This window comes from Chroicocephalus ridibundus, chromosome 6 (assembly GCF_963924245.1).
Source record: "Chroicocephalus ridibundus chromosome 6, bChrRid1.1, whole genome shotgun sequence".
In the NCBI taxonomy this organism is placed as follows: Eukaryota; Metazoa; Chordata; class Aves; order Charadriiformes; family Laridae; genus Chroicocephalus; species Chroicocephalus ridibundus.
This window is the reverse complement of record NC_086289.1, coordinates 17,686,253-17,706,216: the sequence shown is the minus strand read 5'-3', so window position 1 is coordinate 17,706,216 and position 19,964 is coordinate 17,686,253. Positions and strand designations below refer to the sequence as shown.

Below are 19,964 nucleotides of genomic sequence, written 5' to 3'. Positions count from 1 at the left end.
TGTGAGAGGTGTTCATACTGATGAGGGAGTCAGGAAAACAAATGTAGCTCAGAGATCATTTTTCACTGATTTAATCCAACTGAAATGTTTGCAAACGTGTGCAAGAAGCCTAGGCAACTTAGAGAGACAGAACTAGTAGGAAAGACTATGAAGCTTATTAGAACTGTGATAAAGTATAGTAGAAAATAGCTATTAGGGCTGAAACACAGATGCCGAAGAGTTTAAGAAATTAGAATGAAAATGGTTGAGTAGTATTGCATGCTAATGTTATAATAGAGATATGAGAAATAAGTATAGATAATTGTTTTCTGATAAAAGAGAATCTTGGCCAAAGATAGTATAGGTGTCCACTCTAGGTACTTGTGATCAGAGTTGGGTACAGATTGATATCTGTAAAAGAGAAGATGACTGTAGAAAGTTACTTATTCTCTTATTATGGGAGGTTTTATGTCCTGTTTGTTTTACTTATTAGGGAAAAAAGAAGTGCTTCTAGGATTGTTAGCATTCACCTAGTCCTGGACATGATACTTTACAGACTGCTTTATCAAATCTTCACTAATATTGTGATTTAGATTTTGGTTTCAGAAAGCAATAAGAATGTTATAGAGGAGATCATACAGTGACTCAGAATTAAAAAAAAAAATAATTAGTTGCACTGGAGAGCTCAAAGACACCTGCATAAAGTAGGTTTAGAACTTCTTTGCAGTAAAGATGCAACTGTCTGGAAGCTACATTCCAAGTACATTGTAAGGAGCAGTTCCAGCTCTCAATGAATGAATAATCACCTGAAGAAAGCCATTCAATATTAAGAATTTTGGTATTTCTGTCAATTTTTGACTGACCAGCTGCAAAAGCTACAGCTGAAAAGTACGCTGTATAAATAAAGTAAGAATTGCCAGAAGTCAGGCTGAATTAGACTTCACAAAAGAAAATTAAAACAAATAATGAGAGATTCCTTAGCTGTGTAAAAAAGGAAAGAAATGGGGCAGTCTGCAGTAAGAATTTTATTGATTTTAAAGATAATCTAGGTACTAAATCAATAGGACTTCTGGTACAGAAATGGAAATTTCCACAACTGAATTGGAAACAAACTCAAACAGCTTAGTACAATTGAACTGGTGAGCCCAGATAATCTTTATCCTAGAAATCTTAAAGACTGGGACATGAAATTACAGGGCTGGTAACAATTATTTTAAATAAATAGGGTCAGGGTGGTACTGTATGATTAACGAATACCAAATATAACTGCTATACTTAAAGTGGAAAGCGTCACCTGAGCAACTACAGGCCTTTTTGTCTGACTCCACAGAACACAAGGCCCTAGAAGAGAATTTGAAGGAAAGAACATTAAGATTTAGAGGTAAAGGTACAACTAGAAAGAGAAAACCTGAAATTTACCCAAGTAGATAAAAAGCTATAGCTCTTTCATAAAGTAGCAGAGTTTTGCAAAGAGGGAATATGGTGCTGTACTTGCTCTGGACTGCAGTAGAGCATTTGATACTGTGCCGTCAGGGAAATTAGTACTTTTTATGAGAAAGATGAAAGGTAGCACTAAGCTTGTATGTTGACAAGGAAAAGTGTCAGGTTATGCTTAAGGAACATTAGTGATCGGGAGCAATTGTATTTGTGATTAAGTTGTGATTGGACCTGGCACAAAATAAGAGTGTATTAAAGGAAGTTTACTAGTCAGAGCATCATTTAGCAACAGATAACCCGGAAGAATAGAGTTACACTTGAGGGATAAGTAACAATTTATACTACAAGTTGAAGCACATCAATTGTGTGACAGGAACAGACAAACTTGAGAACATCAGTCTGTTGCATGAACATGAACCATTATTATACTCCCCCAGCATAGGAGGTATAATTGCAACATACATCAAGCAAACATTTTCAGGAAAGAGAATTACTTATAATAGCATATAAAGTTTAAGCTACAACACATGCAGATTTCTATGTGCAATTCTCATCCATTTACAGTGCAAGAGATATGTTCAGACTGAAATAAGTGCAGAAAAGGGCTTGTGGGAAGGTCAGACAAACGTCTGGTAACAAGAGACTAGCAAACCGTTAAATCTAATTTACAGTTCTGTGCAAAGAGAGTTCATATACATACTACCTAATTTGTTCTATACTGTGAACTGAAACGAAGTCCCCTCTTTAAAAGTATTACTTACAGAGGTTTAGCATTTGCCATTATAAAAATACCTTCCTTTTTTTTCCCCTGTAGAGAAAGAATAAATGGCTGGATGCAATAAAAATCTGTCTGGCTTCTAGGCAGAAGCCTGGACCAGCCCAAAAATGTCATATTTAGGGTTCTTCTGTGGCAAGGAAGATGGATAGAGTCTTTATTATGATGGGAACTGACCCGAACTGCCTTTGGTAGAAATTTCCAGTAGTCACAAACAGCAGTGAAACACCCAATTTCCATCAATTTACACAATAACCCCACCACAGTCCCTTAATTTTACTATCCGAGCTAAGCCCCTGGATACTTGATCTCCTCTTTGTATGCATTAGAGACAAATGTTAATTCCACACTAATGAATATGCATGGCATCTTGAAACAGTCTTAATTCAAAGATTAATTTGAAATTACAAGTTAATCCCATTTTAATTCAAAATATGAATTATACTTACTTGGCAGAATTGAGGGCTTTTGGAGCAAAGACCTGAAATAAATATCAAGAGATTACAGAAAGACTTGAGGAGATCTAACCAGTTCTGAAAATATTAAAATTGTGTATTTGAAGCATGCAGTGGTAGAATGTATTCCATCTCACCCATTTGTCCATTGAGAAATAAGGGCCAGATACAGGTATTTCAAAAAATTGTATCCCACTAATACTGACAACTAGGAATTTAAACATCTGGTTTCAATCTCCCATCACCTAATTAGAGGCTATATCCTCCGATTATATATGCTTTTTGGTGGTGATTATAGTATATGGATTATAGTATATGGATGCATTTGCCAGGTTTTATTTTTTGATACTGTGAGGCTGCAAGAAATATGACTTTCAAAAAGCAACAGAAGGCTACAGAGAAGACAGTGCTCCTCTTTGAACTTCAGACCCAGCAGTAGGAGCTGGCACACTGAAATATTCAAAAGATGATGAAAAGGGATTTTACTTTTGGGCACCACTTGGTAGGGGTGGAAGCAGAAGATCATGGCTGGAACCTCGTCGTCGTTCTGCTGCTGTAGGTTTTTCTGTAGTTTGGGAAAACAAATTGTAGAGTCAAGATTTCTTCAGAAACATATTGTCCCAGATAAGAGAGTCCCAGTAGTTGAAGGAGGTTTTCTTTTATTATTATAACTGGGTTTTTTTTCATTACGTGGCAGCTTGCCACCCTGCTTGTTTATTAACTAGTGGCATCTCACCAAATGTCTAGGCAAATAGCTGCGGCTCTGAACGCCTGCAGGAGCTCAGTGGGAGACTTGCCTTTGGAGAGGAGAGCCGCGTGGGATGAGGGAGGACGCTGGGGCAGGCTGCCTACGGAGCGCAGCCATGGGAGGTGCGGCTGCCAGGCTGCCTCCCACCCTCGTGCTCGACAGCAGCTCCCGCTGATCTCTGCCTGGAGGAGCTGCCGCCTTGCACAGAGGCGAGATGCCTTTTCGGCCTGTGGGAGGGAACTGGCTCTTGCCAGGAGTCGGCTCTGCGTGAGGTGGTTCTTGCCGAGTTCAGAATGATGCGCTCGCACTTCGCCTCCCTTCCCCCTTCTCCACTTTGAGGGCTATGGAGCACATTGCTGGTCCATTATGTCGTGCATTACCCTGCCAGTAACCTCAATAGTTTTACTGTGACTGCTTTTAGAGAACAATGATATTCAGTGCAACTAGGGCTGGCCAGATCCAGTTTGAAACTGCTAAAACCAAACCCCCCTCAAAAACCTAGAATAAATTGAATGTGGTGTTGTTTGTTTCATGTTTTTAATAAAAAGAAAATTAAATTCTGATAAATGTTAACGTCTTCACAATAGTGGAGATAATTTACCTTCATTTGCCGTTAAGGTCTCTCTGGAAGGTAAACACGGTTTCTGCAATAAAAGAGAAGGAAACTAAATATTAAATGTCACTTGTACTGCAAGTGTTTATCTTATACTTTTTGTGAACTAGTTTACATTTAGAATCGACAGCATCCTGGAGAGGTTAGGAGGTAGGGACATGGCCATTCTGTGAAGAGCCTCCAGTTGTATAACCTTGAAGCTTGGGATTTTGCAAAGTAGATTTGGAAGGAATCGCAGTTTGTGTGTATAAATTAATGGACAAAAGTAAAATCTAGATGCATGCTTTTTTTTTTTTAACCTCACATCAGTAAATTTATGGTGTAACAAACGGTTTGTTCTTATCTCAAGTCCAAAAATTAAGAGTCCATCCCAAATACTTGGGAATAATTTGTGTATTTTCATCTTTGTCAAGCTATGCTCACAAATGTCTACACACGTTTCTTTTTACTGAAAGTTAAACTGTCACTTTAGCTCACAGTAAAAACTCACCCAACCTTCCAGTTTCATTTTTTTTTTATTTTACTTTGAAACAATGATAATAAACTGTCAGTTTTGAAACATTTTTCAAGTTAATTTCTTTGAAAATTTCATCCAGTTCTGTCACTGTCTCCCACAAGAGGTTTTGGGATATTTCTTCTAGTGATGAAATACTTACTGAAAAACCCTCTGACAAATTCTCATAAAATCCTGCATCTTTCTTGAGCTGTCACTCTTAAAATAAATCCATCTTCCCTGTATGCAAGCCTGAATACTTCTGAATGGCTTGTGTTCCGTTTATTTCTCATTTTATTCAGTTCTTGTACTGTGTTTATTGTTACATCCTAGAGTACCGAATCCAAATGTCCCTTTAACCAAAATATTTTTCTACTTGAGCTTTCTCACTGCTGCTTAGTTCATATAACTACACCCAAATATTTCCTTTCTTTATAACCCTTTCCCCTATTCTTTCTATACATTTGTGTTGTACCCAAAGTCATGATGAAATTAAGTTTTACCGTAAATTAAAAATCACCCGTAAAATTATTGATTATGTAATTACAAGTCAACTTACTGGTGAATTTACTGCATTAGAAGTTTTCTTTCTGCAGATTGGAGGAAAAAAGAAAAGAAAAAGAGTATTGTTACTTAGCAGATACATTAATTCATTTAGCAACTAAGCATCAGGTTCATTGATTCGCAAGATGTTTCTGGCCAAGATGGGATACATCTCCTTACTGGATAGCTGTAGCAGTTGGGGGCGGGGAGGGAATCAGGGTATCAGATGTAACATAGGTACTCAGAAAAGATACTTATAACATGCAAGGAAGCTACAACTCTTGTCTAGGGCTTAAGATGACAACTTGGGTGGGACAGAAGAGTTTTAATGAAAAACACAGCCTTCTGCATTTATAGCCAATGCACATGCTATTGCTGCAGTACCTGATCAAATCAGGCATGCCAGCCAGCAGCCACCATCCGTGGCAGGCAGTGAAGGGCAACGCCGCTGGCATGCAAGCAGTATTCCTCCAGATGTGACAAAAGAATAGCTTGCCTTTACCTTGTCAGGATATCTTTCATGAATAAAAATTACTCCCGAATTCCGACTGCCATAGGCAAGGATGGGAGTTAGCTCCTAATACACCTAGTAATTAACCCCATCCCTATCAAAGGCATAGTTTTATAATTTTTTACTCACAGGCCCCTCGGTAATGGAGATGGAGCTGCTCCAGGGGGAAATCTGGATTCTTGTTTGTTACTGAAGGTGTGATCTAGAGATGCAAACAACATAATTTGTATGCAATATTAGCTGTACCTGAACAGAGGGTTTCCTCACTGCCATTTCAGTGTTTATGTAATAAAAGTAAAAAATATCCATTGGTTTAATTTTTGTCTTGACATGTTTTCACTCTGATTATACTAGAGGACAGTTCAGTACTATTTCTTGCTTATTGCTGACTGTTAAAGATAACATTTACAGTGACACACTTCACTACATGCTATATTAAGGTCACCATGACAAAACCTTCTCATATTGCGATATTTTCAATACAGAATACTTACTTTCGTCATTATTTTTTGCTTCATGGTCCTGTAATGGAAAGATACATTAGATTTGATAAGAAGCAATTAAAAAAACCAATTATTATTAAATGTGAAGTGCATAAATAAATACGATTATCTTGGTAATCTGTAGCAACATTTAAAGAAATACTTGTACAGAATGCATATCCAGAATACTTTTCATCGGCTTTTATGACGGCGTTTGAAATCTTTTAGCAAACTTCTATCTAATTTCAACATTCTAGTAACTTTGGGATTGCTTACAGTATTGAGAAAATTGGCCCTGAATTTTGCAGTGAGACCTTTTGGTTCATGTTTCATTTCTGAGCTGGAAAGCAGAAATTTTGCGGCGGATTTGAATATACCGGGAATACATCTTCCACTGAACAGAGGATACTGAGTAGACTGTCTTTTCACCATGCTAGAATGGAAACAATCCAGCTCATTTCCTGGCTTCTTTTGGAGGTGCTTCCTTTTGGCTCCCACTTCTTGTCTTTTAGGGAATCAGACTCCCATATGATAAGTACCTTTCAAAGAGACACCAGTTACTAATTTGGCCATCTTCATCCATCAGGTTAATGGCTTTTCACTAATGTTGCTCACAAATGCATCCATTCTCTGGTTGGAGGGGTGTAATCCACCATCAAACAGTTGAGGGCGTGACATTTGGAGAAATTTTTCTCGCAGTCAGCCCAGGTCTTTGAGAGGAACAAGGGTTACAGTTTGTTAACATGATCAGTGCTGGTTGGTGTTGAGAATGGATCAAGTGGGGGCAGTTAACAGATGTTTCAGTTATTGCTTTGCTTTGTCAGTGTGCGTGGTCATCTGAATACACCCCTTGTACAGATGAGTGTTCGTCTGGGAGCTCCATCCTTGGTGCTGTAACCAACTCAGTGTGTGGCCCCAGCAAAACGATAGTCTCTTGATTCTCTGCAAAGCTAGGATATTACCTATCTCAGAAGTGAGCCCTGAGAATGAATTAATGGAGAGGTTTCAGCTGCAATATGGCAAGTCGAGCTTGTTCTGAAGCAGGAATATTCTTGTTAATGCCGATCAGAGAGTGGAATTTCTGTCCAATATTCTCCCTTCAGAAGGATTTTTTTTCCTAATCTTATATTGTTAAGAAAATCTGATAAATAAAACCATGTAGAGGTATGCAAATCCTGCTTGCCCCCCACCAAATACTTGGTATATCTAGAAATTTCAGGATTGAAAGTAAGACTATAAGGTGTTCTTATACCACCTGCATTATGTTACTGTAACATCTAATGCTGTGGTATGATCCCAAATTCCTAATTTTAAGTGTCTAACTTCTCTAGGTAGTTATTGATAGACTGATTATTTCTTAGGGACAATTCAGACCACTGGGCTGGGACAGAGTTTGAGGCACATAGCTTTTGGCACAGATGCTGATGCAGTTGCTGTCACCCTGTTTCTTGTGCACCCTCTCTTGTGCTGGCACAACTGTTAGTAGAGCTACAGTGCAGAACAATTTATGGAACTAATCTGGCTGAAAAGGAACATTTTATGCATTTGCTTCTGCCCATTTGCTGCAGGTAGACAAGTTTCGAGGTAGTTTGCTTCAGAAAACCTCTGTTCCAGCACATGGGACAGACTGGCAGCAAGAGTAAAGGAAGAAGAGGAATGACTTAAACACAGCCTTAGGAACACAAAGCTTGCAATTACTCCTTCATAGACTGCATTTTCTAGTGATACAGGTTACTCAGGCTATCCTGTCTGACATTTTAGAAGGATTCAATTTTCAGAAAGTATTAATCATTCATCATCTGAGTGGAATGAGGCTCAAGGAAGGTGCCTCAGATTGGGCAAAATTGCCCATTGTTACTGAAAGTAGGGCTCCTGGAGTGCAACTGGTATTTTTTAGTGCAAGAAATTATTTTTGTGAACCAGACATATATCAAAACATTTGAAGTTTTTCTTGGATCGATACAGATGTCCAATGCACCTCTTGTCCAAAAGATTAATAGCCACAATTGCAGTATTAGATCGATCTGACATTCAGAGTAATCTTTTTCTGTTATTTAATCCAGATAATAAAAAGCAACCATCTATTTATATAGAACACAGAACAGCCTAGGTTTAACACATTCTTTTATAGTGTAACATTAATTACTCACTGCTTTTGGATGAAGACGGTTTCTGGGAAGAGGCAAAATATTTCTGGAAAATATACACAATAAGTTAAGATGAGTAGGATTTACTGATTTAATTGCTTGGCTCAGATAGGTGTTTCAAGATCTAGAGAGGAGGAGGTCTGCAGTAAATGGATTTAATTGCAGCTATGCACTGCTGCAGTGGTGGTGGTGATGCTGTGCCCTTGGTGTGCAACTACTCTAGAAAAGCTTCTATTCTGGACCTCGTGTCCCCCGCAACCGTCCACAGGACCTCACCAAACACCATGACGCAGTGTTGTGGGTGCCACCTACTCTTCCTGGGGCATGTGGCTTATTTTGTAGAGCAATGTCCTAGAGATGAGACAGTGCTTATGAAGCCACTTCCTACACTTCTGGGGACACAGGAATGAAATAGGCTGCATACACAAGTTTCCTTTGCCTCTTTTCCTCCAGAGACTTGGAACACAAATCATGGATTAACTGCGTCCAGTTTGGTTGGTTTTTTTTTTTTTTTTTTTTTTTTTTACAATCAGTCCTGTGCTCCATCCCCTGCAAAAACATCTCATTTGTGAGGGTGCAGAGATGGGTAAAAGGACTTTAAACTGGCTTCCAGAGATGTTTTACCCCTGCACTAGATCCCTAAAGGGATATTCAAGAAAACAGTATCCATTTGTCACACTGGCTTGAATACAAAAGTTTGCAAGGAAATGAGAACTTTCAATTCTTATCTTGTGCCAACATCCCTAGATATTTGTGTGTCCTGACAATTGCTTATTTTCCGAAGGCTACACAATAGAGATGAGAAAATTTTGTCTCTTGCTAATATTTCCTATTGATATAAACTGCTGTTGACTTACCTGGAAGCATCCAGCTTAGGTGACACTCTGGTCATACTGTGCATGTGGGAGTGCTCTGTATTCTGAGCAGGCATAGAGGGAGGTGGCTTAGTGAACCTAGTAATACAACATGAAAATTATATTTAATAACAGTGCATACAAAGGCAACCTCTTTTTCTCCTCCCCTACCCCCTCAAAATTCTAAAGAGTACCCTTAAGAGATTTCTTTTTAATATGTGTTATGTTTGAGTTACTGAAATTAACACATACAATCTTTGTGTAGATAATCTAAAGAGAGAAAGTTACGATATGCATATCTTCTAGAGAGAATTATCAAAGAGTATCTAAATGAGAAAATATGTTTTCTGACAAGTTTTAAATAATGCATAAATATTCATAGCAATGGGTTACCTGATTACTGGTGGTGGTGATGATTTTTCCTGTAAGAGAAAATGCACTGAATTATTTGGCCACTTTTTGATTTCGTAAAATGGATTTGTATGATCCTATTTATGTTATTACAGCAGTATCTTATTTTAGCATTGTGGTATAGATTTCTAGTAGAACTCTGCCTGGTAATCTGCACTAGGATGGGAGAGGCAAGAAGTCACCACCGGTAAGTCTGTGAAGCCCTGAGCACAGTGCTTTGGCCACATGTCATGTCAGTACCAGCAAGTGGGAAAAAAATTACTGTGTCAGAACTGTCATTCCTTCTTTGCTGCAGTTCTGCTTCTGGAAAGTATTCTCTCAGGCTGCTGCTTCCCAGACTGCATCGCTATCACACAGGACTGGGAAACTTCAGCCCCTTCCCATTTGTTCTGTTCTGCAGACCTTTTGAATTAATTTGCCAGCTTTTCTGTCAAGGAAGTGTCAAAAAGTTTTAAGTGCAGACAGAGATTTGTTCCCATTTTTCCCCCTTTGAAAGGCTGATTATCATAATTTTTTTTTTTTTTTTTTTTTTTTTTTAAACACAATCACATTTGTGCCCTGCCTGAGGGCAATGCAAGTCATAAACTATAGAAAGGCCTTACCTCTTCTTCAGGAACCTCGTACACTTCTGTAGGATAGGGAGGAAAAAAATTGTGTTCTTTGGTTAGCAAAAAGGTACTGCACGTTACCAGAAAAACAGATCAGAGTTTGTATTGATTGTACTTCTGCCTCTGGAAAAATAATTCTGCTCAGAGCTTGATTCTGCCTCCAAAACCCTGACATAGCTACACCCCTGGTCTTCTAGTGAGATCTTCAGGAAAAGTCCCAGGAAGTCTGGCAAACAGTAACTGTATTAATGAACCTTCTCCCTACGCCACAGTCTTTTTGTTGTTGTCGTTTTTGTTTTTTTCCACCCCCAAAGCAAGATGAATACTTGTGTTGTGCAAGTAGGACAGTTTAGAAAAGACGTGTTGTCTCACCTGTGGTAGCATTTAGCCCTTCCTTGACTCTCAGGGAGAAAGATCAGGTGAATCATAAATACAAGCTGGCTCATTTGTGTGGCCAGCATCCAGCCCTGAGCTCTGTCACACAGGTCTATTTTAATTCACAGCTATTAAAAGCCAAAAGCACCAGCATACTTGACTATGTCCAGTTTCTTCAATGAAAATTGAATCATATTTTGACAAATTTCATGTCAGGCTTCATTGCTTTTATTGCGCCAGAAAATGTCTGAGTTCCCACCAGGGGGAGATGTTTTATTTTTTTTTTAGTAACATCTGTCAGGAGCTGGTTGTTGCTTGACACTGATTTACAGAAACGCTAAAATTGAAAAGGACACTTTAAAATCTCTGAAAAGTAACTCATAAAATCTTAAGTCATTCAGAAAAAACTTTTGTAGTTTACGACGTGAAAGCTAAACACATTGCTAATGAATATGCAAAGACTTTTAAAGAACTGTGTGATCAGTCTGTAAAGGTTACGTTCCAAGCAATTAATGAGATGATGAGGATGCAAAACAACTCAGAGTTACCACAACTAAAGAAGATTAAGCAAGTGTACCTGCACTTAAAAAGGCAAATATGATTCCTCTTATTTGCTTCTGCTTTTGTTTCTTTTTCCAAATAAATTGCTGTTTATAGAACTTAAATAGGAACACTGTTATCACAGGACATGCAAAAACATCAGCCTGTACAGAATTTCTTTAAGGTTAAATCTTGATGTGTTCTAAAGTATTGAGTCTTGAAATGGGATTACTAACATACTGATTCCTATAATTGGTTTTGCTGTATCGATCCCTTTGCATTCCTCTGCTAGAGCAAAAGACTTAAAACAAATTAGTTTGGGGCAAATGACTTGTTTTACTCATGCTTAAAACAGATTTACTATTTAAGCTAGGCAAAACAACTGCTACAACATAGAAAAACCTAAAGGGCAACATATATTTGTTTTACTGTAGTATGTTGTATGGTTTGTGTTTTGAATACATCAGGCGTAATTTAATATTCCTCAGTCTTAGATTATTTTTGCAGTGATACAAACTCCACATACCTTGCATATCAGAAGTAAGAGAAGGCTTTGGAGAAGTAGGGGGGGCTGACTTTGTCGTCTTCATAAATCTGTTCACAGGAGCTAAAAACATATTCATATGCATATATATTCATAGATCTGTGTTTATATACATACTTATTTATATATACACACACAAATATTAAAAATTAACAGTGTAGCATTTATACAATAAGAATAAACATTAAGTAGGTCCATGTGATAGCCTTTTTGTGTGACCTTCAACAAATCAACTGAGGCAGAAAGCAGCTCTCATTTTAAGAGGGAAACTTTATTCAGTGTTCATGCCTTGCTGAATAGGTTTGATACTGTCAGTAATGTCAGAGAGCAGAACTACATACTCTTCTTTGTTTACTTTTCATCTTTGGACTGTACTAATTTCACTCTCCAGCTAAATATACTTCAAATAGTCAGGTAAAAAAGTGAATCAGAGTCTGTCTTTATTGACTGAAAATCTAAAAAGGCTTGTTCTTCTCCTGAGGCACTTCAGCTAACAGAGAATTTTAATGCTGTGGCTCCCTTGGATGAGGGGGGAGATCACACACCATGAAAGGCTTCCTGGTTGTACAAGGGCTGGACTTTGAAACAGCTGAGTGAGAGACACAGGAATTAAACATGGCTTCCAATAAAGTTAAAAATAATTTTCTTTGGCCTTGTCATGGGCCAAAGTAGCCAACTACCTTTTTACAGGCTGTGTTCTCTTTAATACATGCACCTCCACTTTTTGAACCCTAGAAACAGACATTAATTTGATCCTTTTTTTTCCACTACTGTTCCTAACAAGGCAATAATTATTAGCTTAAATGACTAAAACTCACATTTTGTAGGTAGCGACGTGCTGCTTTCTGTGGGTTCAATATAGTTATCGTCGTCATTGTCCACTGGCACAATGTAATTATCCTATGAGAAACGCAGGATAAAAAAAACCAAAAAACCCTAACAGTTAAACCTCCATCATAACAACAAACTGTTGGGACTGAAGCCCTTGCAGCAGCTTGTAATAGTTGCTCTTTCACAATGACTGTTGCTTCAGACATTTATCGTCCTATGTGGATCACATTCTCCAAGACTGAAAACCCTTTACCAAATTACTCCAGTTCTGGACTGGTGGATAAAAGCCCTCCCTTCCCTTTGGGCCTGGGGTAGCATTTGAGGTTGCTCTCCCCATTGCTTGCAGCTTCTTATGGATGAGCAGAAACTATTCTGTGGCCTAAGAGCCTCCTAAAGTAGGCAGATATCCCCTAGGAATCAGCACGGTACTTGCAGGTCACTGCTTATGATGTACAAAATGATTTGTACTGTAGAGGCTAATAAGGAGACCAGGCCATGTCATTGCTGTGTAGTCTATCTTATGACCGGTGCGGGGTCATCAGTCATTTAAACTGTCAAAACAAGTACATCTATAAACATTACCTCATCATCACTACACTCCTTAGGCTTCGGTGGTACTTTTGGTTTTGTAGCAGGAGATGGCAACGGCAGGGATGGCACAGATGGTTTCTTAGGTCTGGACATGGCTGGACTGTGTGTACTTGGGAGAGGTTTGTTGATGGGAGGAAGCTGCTGGTGACTGGTGCGATTATCTTTTAATATGGAAGAAAACAACTATTTTAGTAAAAATTACACATTAGCCTCTGGACCGTTTTCTACTACCCGTGCAAACAAGTTTTTATTGTAGTTGCAGCTCAGCTCAAGAGGCAGACCTAAGTTTATTTTGGTCCTGATGTTGAGACTTGTGAGCAAACTGGTCCTATTTCATCGCTCAAGGTAGCAACCTAGTCCTCTCTGCCAGGCTGCAGAGGGTGCTTAGACACTGACTGTTGTATGAACAACTGTTTAAATCCTTGGGGAAAAGGTGGTGGCTGGGTGGTGTAGCATTAGTTAGTATGAACTTTGCTGATAGGAAGTGAGAAAGAATGTATCTGACATATAAGGAGAACAACTGTTACACAGCACAAAGGGTGGGACTGAAACACAAATCATGCCAGGTCCTCTGGGGTATTATTTTAAAAATTCCTCCCCTTTTCAAAGAGCATGTAGGTGAAATGCTTATGAATTCTATGAGTACATATATGGTATTTTAGCACATTGATGATTATTCTATAACCAGTAACAGTCTTGTATCATACAAAAATGAGAGCAGGCATCATGCCAATGTTTCTTTTCACAATGGCTCAAGTCTTCGTCTAACTGAAACCAACTTTCATTCATTTCAGCGCAGTCTGCCCATGGTTGAAAAGAATCAAAACAGGAACAAAAAACACCTTTGTGCTGGACTGATGTAAATAAAATCTTGATCCTGTCCTGTTTTTCAGAATGTTTATCCTCCCCAGTACCAATCTTGAAGGACAATATGGAGTGAATATTTGGGCTGCTTTGTCCTCTGTTTTACTGCTTTTGGAATAATGATTTCAGACACAGAAAAGATTAAAGGACCTATCTAGTATCATGTGCTTAATCTTCAACATGAATTCCTGCATTAAAATACGCAGATGAATCTGGAGCCAAGTTAGTGATATCTCCCATACCTTTGCTTGAATTTTGTAGTTAGTAGATGTCTAGCAAAGTCTCTAGGACATGTTGTTTTAAAATTCTAAACACTGCTACCAGCAATACTAACCTGTTTCATGCTCTAATAACAAATCATATCCCTGAAAGCTAAAGACCTGATTGTCAGAATTAAAAGAAAACTCTTGAGGAAAGGACAGGTTAGTCCATTTGAGGCCACTTCTCTTCCAGTACTGGAAAATAAGCAATTATCAGGCTGACATAGTCAACTATTCCATAATTACCTGCGTATTCACCCCTAGAAATAGGGAATGCAGAAGGAATCTTCTTTTTCTCCTGCTCACTTGGAGGTGGCTCATAGCTGTCATCAGGATTCTCTTCACTGGGGACCACATACATCTCAGAGTCAGAGTGGTCATCTGGATTTTCATAATCACTGTCCTGGAAAGGCAGAACTTCCCATTTCTCATCTCATAACATACTTCCACCTTCATAGCAGTATATGACACAAGTATCCTTGCAGGAGTACAATTAACTAAGTTACGAGAATGTATCCTTCAAAGGACACGTTCACTCCCTTTTAGTGCTCCCTCTAAACAAACAGGCACTCCCGCCTGCCCCCTGCTTCTGCTCCTCCCAGGAGCTTCCTGCTCCCTGTCTCCTTGCTATCTCCAAGGAGTCCTTTCACACCAAGAGCTCAGTCTTCAAATTATGGACCAACAGCTTGTTTTCCTTCACAGGACAGTTCCTTCCTAGTTCTGGCTGTCACTCTTTGATGTGTCCTGTCACCTCCTCTCCCTTTCCTATTAAAAGGGTATTCGGGATCTAACTCCAGAAGGAAACTAGTCACTTCAGGCTAATGGCTGTACCATTACTTTACGTGGCTGATGACCACGGCTTGCTTCATTCTAATGTTCTCTAAAGTCTTATCAGAAATTTTTAATTTTTAGGAAGAAGTGGCTTTCCCATCCTCACCCCTCCCACCCTCCCTCTCCCAAACAGATGATCTTACTACTGGTTTCTGAAATTACTGTTCAGTTTGAGAAGTCCTTCAAATCGATGCCATGTGCTTACTTATCCAAAAAGCTGAGCATCCATGGCTACCACTGACAGTGTTTCTGAGTGTACTGCTAAGTTGAGTGTAAAAAAATTGAGGTAGCTAAAGACCAGTGGCTACTTTTAAATAATGCTGATACAACAAATAAGATAACGTTTCAGTAGTATTAAGTTCAACCACAAGTAGATGATTCAAAAATAAACTATTATTATTGCTTGTGCTGAACTTGTTGCTACAGTAACCTCTTACTACCCCAAAATAAGTACTTACAAAATCATCTGACCATTGTTCCTCTTCATTGTCTGCATGTTCTAAACCAAGCATTAGAGTTATTTAAGGACATGTAATAGCGAACATAAATGTTTATCTTAAGTATAGATTGAAGAAATAAATAAATAAATTTTTAAAAATCAATCATACTCAGTTCAAAAAAAAGAGCGGTCAAAATTTCCTAAACAATTCAGAGCAACACATCTGGTTTAGACTGAATAGTAAATTAAATGCCTGCTTGCTTATTTTTGATAAATTGTTTCAGAGCTGTTGGAAAAGCATTAGAAAATGCCAATGTGCACATGGTCTGAACAGCAGAGCATGCACTTTACACAGAGTGTCCTGCTAATGCATCTAATTTTTAAGTAGGAGTAACAATTTCTACGTAATGGATCTATCGCTGACCTCTCAGCCTTGCACTTTCTTGTTTCTCAGTTAAAGCTCCAGGACAGCACACTAATTACAAGTACTTACATTAAACATAGAACAATCTGGTAACTTCTAAACTCTGTCCTCTTTGCTTCAGTTTTCATATTGCTGTTTCCTTAACACGATAGCTATTAACTTGTAAAAATGGGCATGAACTAGTTTGTGGGCAGTGCTGTATGATAAGCAGATACCATCTACCTCTAATAAAATTCATGATGTCACCACTGTCACATTAATAGTATTAAGATTCTGAATCTGGGATGATCCATTTGTTCAGTTTTTTTTCCCTATTTATTTCTACATCACAACTTCTGGCAGAGAGGACTGGATGTGAATTCTCCTCCATTTTTAGAGCAGCCTACATGCACAACCCTGGTAAATACTGATTTTTGAAAGAGTAAGTACTTGCTACTCTTTCTTCATTCTGGGACAACTTGATACCTTTTCCTTGCCTCTCATTTCAGAGGTGTGAGCTACCTTCAGAGTTGCAGATAATGGTATATTGTACTCTCATTAAAAACAAATTATGAGGACAAGTATAGCTGAAATACTGCTAGGTGTATAGGTATCAAACATACACAGACCTGCTGTTTAAATTTACATTAATACAGTCTTACCTGAAGCATAATCCCTTCGTGGTAGACTTGGTGGAGGTTTTTTTTTTAGCCTGTAAACAATAATTATTACATTTATGATCTAATAAGTAACATTCACTAGAAGGGAGCATTAGCCAGACACATAAAAAGAGCTGATAACAAAAGATACCTGCAGCTGAAGAAATACAGATTACCATCACAGATGCTTAGCAAATAGCTGCAGGAGAATGCTTTGAAAAGCTAGAAACAGATAAGAATTTAGAATCTAATCTGGGATTTTTAAAAATTTTTTTTGGCTAAGAACATACTTTGAAAGAACAGCTTCCTCGCCCACCCACTCTCCTCTTCATTTCCAATGCAGAAATAGATAACAGAGGGGTCAGCGATAAACGCACAGCTATCTGAAGATGAAAATCTGTTCAGCCTCAGAGAGACTTGCTAAGACTATGGCATAAAAAAAGTGGTGCAGCACTCTCCAGCCATATTTTTATAACTATCAATTTGCTTGCACTTCATTTTCTAATTGATGTTTACATGTATACCAGGTCTCTTGTGGACAGATTCTGTTTCCACTTACTTTTGTTTCATGGTGTTATGCTCCTTTTTTAGTGAATACTGTTATAGTGGTATTTGTAATACCAAGTGAATCAAAAGATAATTTGTAGAAATACTGAAAGGATCTCTGTGGCTATACACATACACGTATGTATATGTATGTGCATATATATTTTTTCAGCAAAATGGAAGTATACATATATGTAATATGTGTACACGTATATGTGTGTACTCCTGTTCATACATATGTATGTGTATATACATGTATACTCCTGTTTGGCAAATTGCAGCTGTCCAGAGAAGACACTGAATTACAGTCAGTTGATATATCAATTATTTTATTACCCTGTAAAAACAGAGAAGAATTTGGGTTTAAAGTCAAAACAAATGGTGCATGTGTGATATCAGAGGCCAGACTAATGGATCTGAAGAGAAAAAACACCTTTGCTTTCTGTAGCCATATAAAACATTAACACAATTTATATTAAAATGATTCTTCAAAGTGACTTTTGAACATTGTGTAAAAGCCTCCCTGTAGCACTGATGGGACATCGCCATGGACCTGAACCTTCATCCCCTGAATTGATGGCTTTATTCATTCTTCAATGAGGTCCTAACAAATTCATTTGCAAAAATAAGCAAATTATTTAAAAAAAAAAAAGAATTTAAAATGTTTTCTTGTGATCTCTGAGCAATAGTGATGTCTACAAATTTTGCTTTACCACAAGAATTTGACACTCAGTATTTAGGTCCTGACACGTGCTTTGGTGTCACTGCTCAGGTACCAATGTACCTCAGGGCGGAGGTGTGGCACTAACACATCAGTTTGCAAACTTTCCCCCATCGGTTTTGAGAAATGCTTTGGCTACTTTTGAGTTGAATTAATGGAATTCTGTTGTTCGGATAAAAAAAGAATACATGCACATGCATGAATCAACGAATAAATTGTGCAGGCATTGCTAAAGCTCAAAAAAACCCCACCAAACCAACCCAAAACCAAAGAAAAAACAACGTAGGTACATTATTCTTTAAAGTGTTTACCTGTTTTGTTCCTTACTAACAACACTTATGGTGGATAGCTGCTTCCTCCAAGTCTTTAACTTCCCGCAGCACAATATAACAGTGTACGAACAGTAAATTAAAAAGCATTCTCATCAGCCTTGCTCTTGTCTCCTGTCCAGGTTAGCACAGGCATGTTAGAAAGAAAAACCCAGGGCCACTGCCAGGGCAGATCTCAGGTCTTCAGGAGGGTAGACCAAAATCTATTAATGTACTTTGCAACGCATCTATCGTGAGTTGTTCAGAGATGGCAGAGACTTGGAAAATAGTGGAACTGAAGGACCAGGAAGAGGATGTCTGGGTCGCAGTGTAAAGTACGTGGCTTAAGCCACATTATGTGTTTCCAAGCTGCTAAGCAGAAGACTTCAACCCTTTGTCCCAGGCCCTGTAAATCCTGGCAGTGGCCCCGACAGAAAATGTAAATATGTTATACGAAAGCATACAAAGCACAGAACAGAGGTCTGTGTCTAAGCAGCCTATCATGCCATCGTGCGGCTCTGAAATAGCATACCGATCCCAAGTATCTTTCCCAGTTTTGCAAATTAAGGCCACTTGTTCATTTTGGAACCTGAATATCAATAGAAGAAAAAGAAATAATGTTTCTGTCACAGAGCTGAAACAGTTTATGACCACATCTATATTTCTTAGAAATCCTTCAAATACGTTACTTATTCTAAAATTCAAATCCACTTAAAAAAAATTCTCACTGTACTGGTATGATTTACTGAGTGCCGGAACTGAAATCCAGGCTCTTTTGAAGTCAATTGGAGCTTCGCTTTGCAAGAGCCAGAACTCACCCAATGTACAACCCAGCTCAACAGACATAACCCCTACGCCAAGGAGTGGTTACCTAGCTGATTCACATCCCGATGTCGTTATCCGCATAGATGCTTGCAGAGTGACAACTGGCTCTGTCCCGTTCCCCTGAAGTTAATGACAAGGGACTGAAAGAACCAAATGCCGGCCAACTGAGTATACATATTCAAGTGGAAGAAAGAATGATTTCCTAACATATCTTTTACCAGAGTTAGATAAAATTATAGCAAATGCAATTTCCAAGTAAAATACTCTAGTGCTACTCTGCTCTGGACTTATGTTACAGGTGGTGAAGTATCTCTGGGTTAGCTGTGATAGAACACAATTAAATAGTTCAAGTTTTCATTTACTTTAACAGGACCAGCATTTTTTCTGAATTTTAGTAGAGAATAAGTAATTTTCTGGAGATTTTGAAATATCCCTAAGAAATTTCAGTTCTAAAGGACTCAATAAAATCAAAGTACATTTGTGAGAGTATGTTTACAGGTTTTTAAAAGCATCTTACTATATACATTTTAGCTTCAACAAATAACCAGGTAGCATTTGAGACATGTCACATAATGGGATCTAGATGCAGCTCACACAAGAACAGAATGCAATGTACAGAAATTCACGATAACTTCTAGGAGAATAAACTATTTTAAAGTACAATATATTCTGAGATTTCTCCCTCTGCCGCATACTGAGGTTGATCTAGCGAAGTATTTAGGCATGTGCTTAACTTTAGTCATGTAAGGACTCCGATACGAAATGAAAGTATTAATCATATACTTAAAGTTAATATCACATTGTTGTGTTTTCCTGCACTATATGGAGAATTGGTCAATAAACTGCCGCAGAGGTCTGGATTTTTGACTCTAGCAACACTTTTTGCAGCATCCAGAAAAGTAACTAAACATACACAGTAGTAGCCCTTTGTATGTAGCCAATTTTCCTGTTGTTAACTCCGTACAGAATCCACTCCCTTCTTAGGAACCATATTTGCTTAATAGGATTTACAGATGTTATATTGACATCTTTATTGAGTTGAGTATTTATAGTATTTATTAGCCCTAAATGCACTAGATCATCATACTTGTGATTAAAGGATTAATTAATTAATTAGGAGGTGTCCCTGCCTATGGCAGGGGGGGTCGGAACTGGATGATCTTTAAGGTCC

At 38.2% G+C, this 19,964-nt stretch overlaps 1 protein-coding gene across 3 annotated transcripts in view; it reads right to left on the bottom strand.

The window, feature by feature from the left end:
* The window catches only part of BLNK (B cell linker), a 50,971-nt gene that overhangs the window by 8,047 nt on the left and 22,960 nt on the right, over nt 1-19,964 (bottom strand). The window contains exons 3-19 of one of the 3 annotated variants that reach the window (XM_063338616.1): nt 18,501-18,557; nt 16,397-16,446; nt 15,351-15,391; nt 14,308-14,464; nt 12,929-13,098; nt 12,334-12,415; nt 11,498-11,578; nt 10,051-10,076; nt 9,431-9,459; nt 9,041-9,136; nt 8,187-8,229; nt 6,049-6,076; nt 5,684-5,756; nt 5,060-5,090; nt 3,996-4,038; nt 3,133-3,211; nt 2,641-2,672 (exon numbers count right to left, since the gene is read on the bottom strand). In XM_063338616.1, coding sequence (XP_063194686.1) covers nt 2,641-2,672; nt 3,133-3,211; nt 3,996-4,038; nt 5,060-5,090; nt 5,684-5,756; nt 6,049-6,076; nt 8,187-8,229; nt 9,041-9,136; nt 9,431-9,459; nt 10,051-10,076; nt 11,498-11,578; nt 12,334-12,415; nt 12,929-13,098; nt 14,308-14,464; nt 15,351-15,391; nt 16,397-16,446; nt 18,501-18,557 — 1,118 coding nt within the window. The remainder of the gene's footprint in view (nt 1-2,640; nt 2,673-3,132; nt 3,212-3,995; nt 4,039-5,059; nt 5,091-5,683; nt 5,757-6,048; nt 6,077-8,186; nt 8,230-9,040; nt 9,137-9,430; nt 9,460-10,050; nt 10,077-11,497; nt 11,579-12,333; nt 12,416-12,928; nt 13,099-14,307; nt 14,465-15,350; nt 15,392-16,396; nt 16,447-18,500; nt 18,558-19,964) is intronic. The other 2 variants (XM_063338617.1, XM_063338618.1) reach the window with 2 other exon arrangements.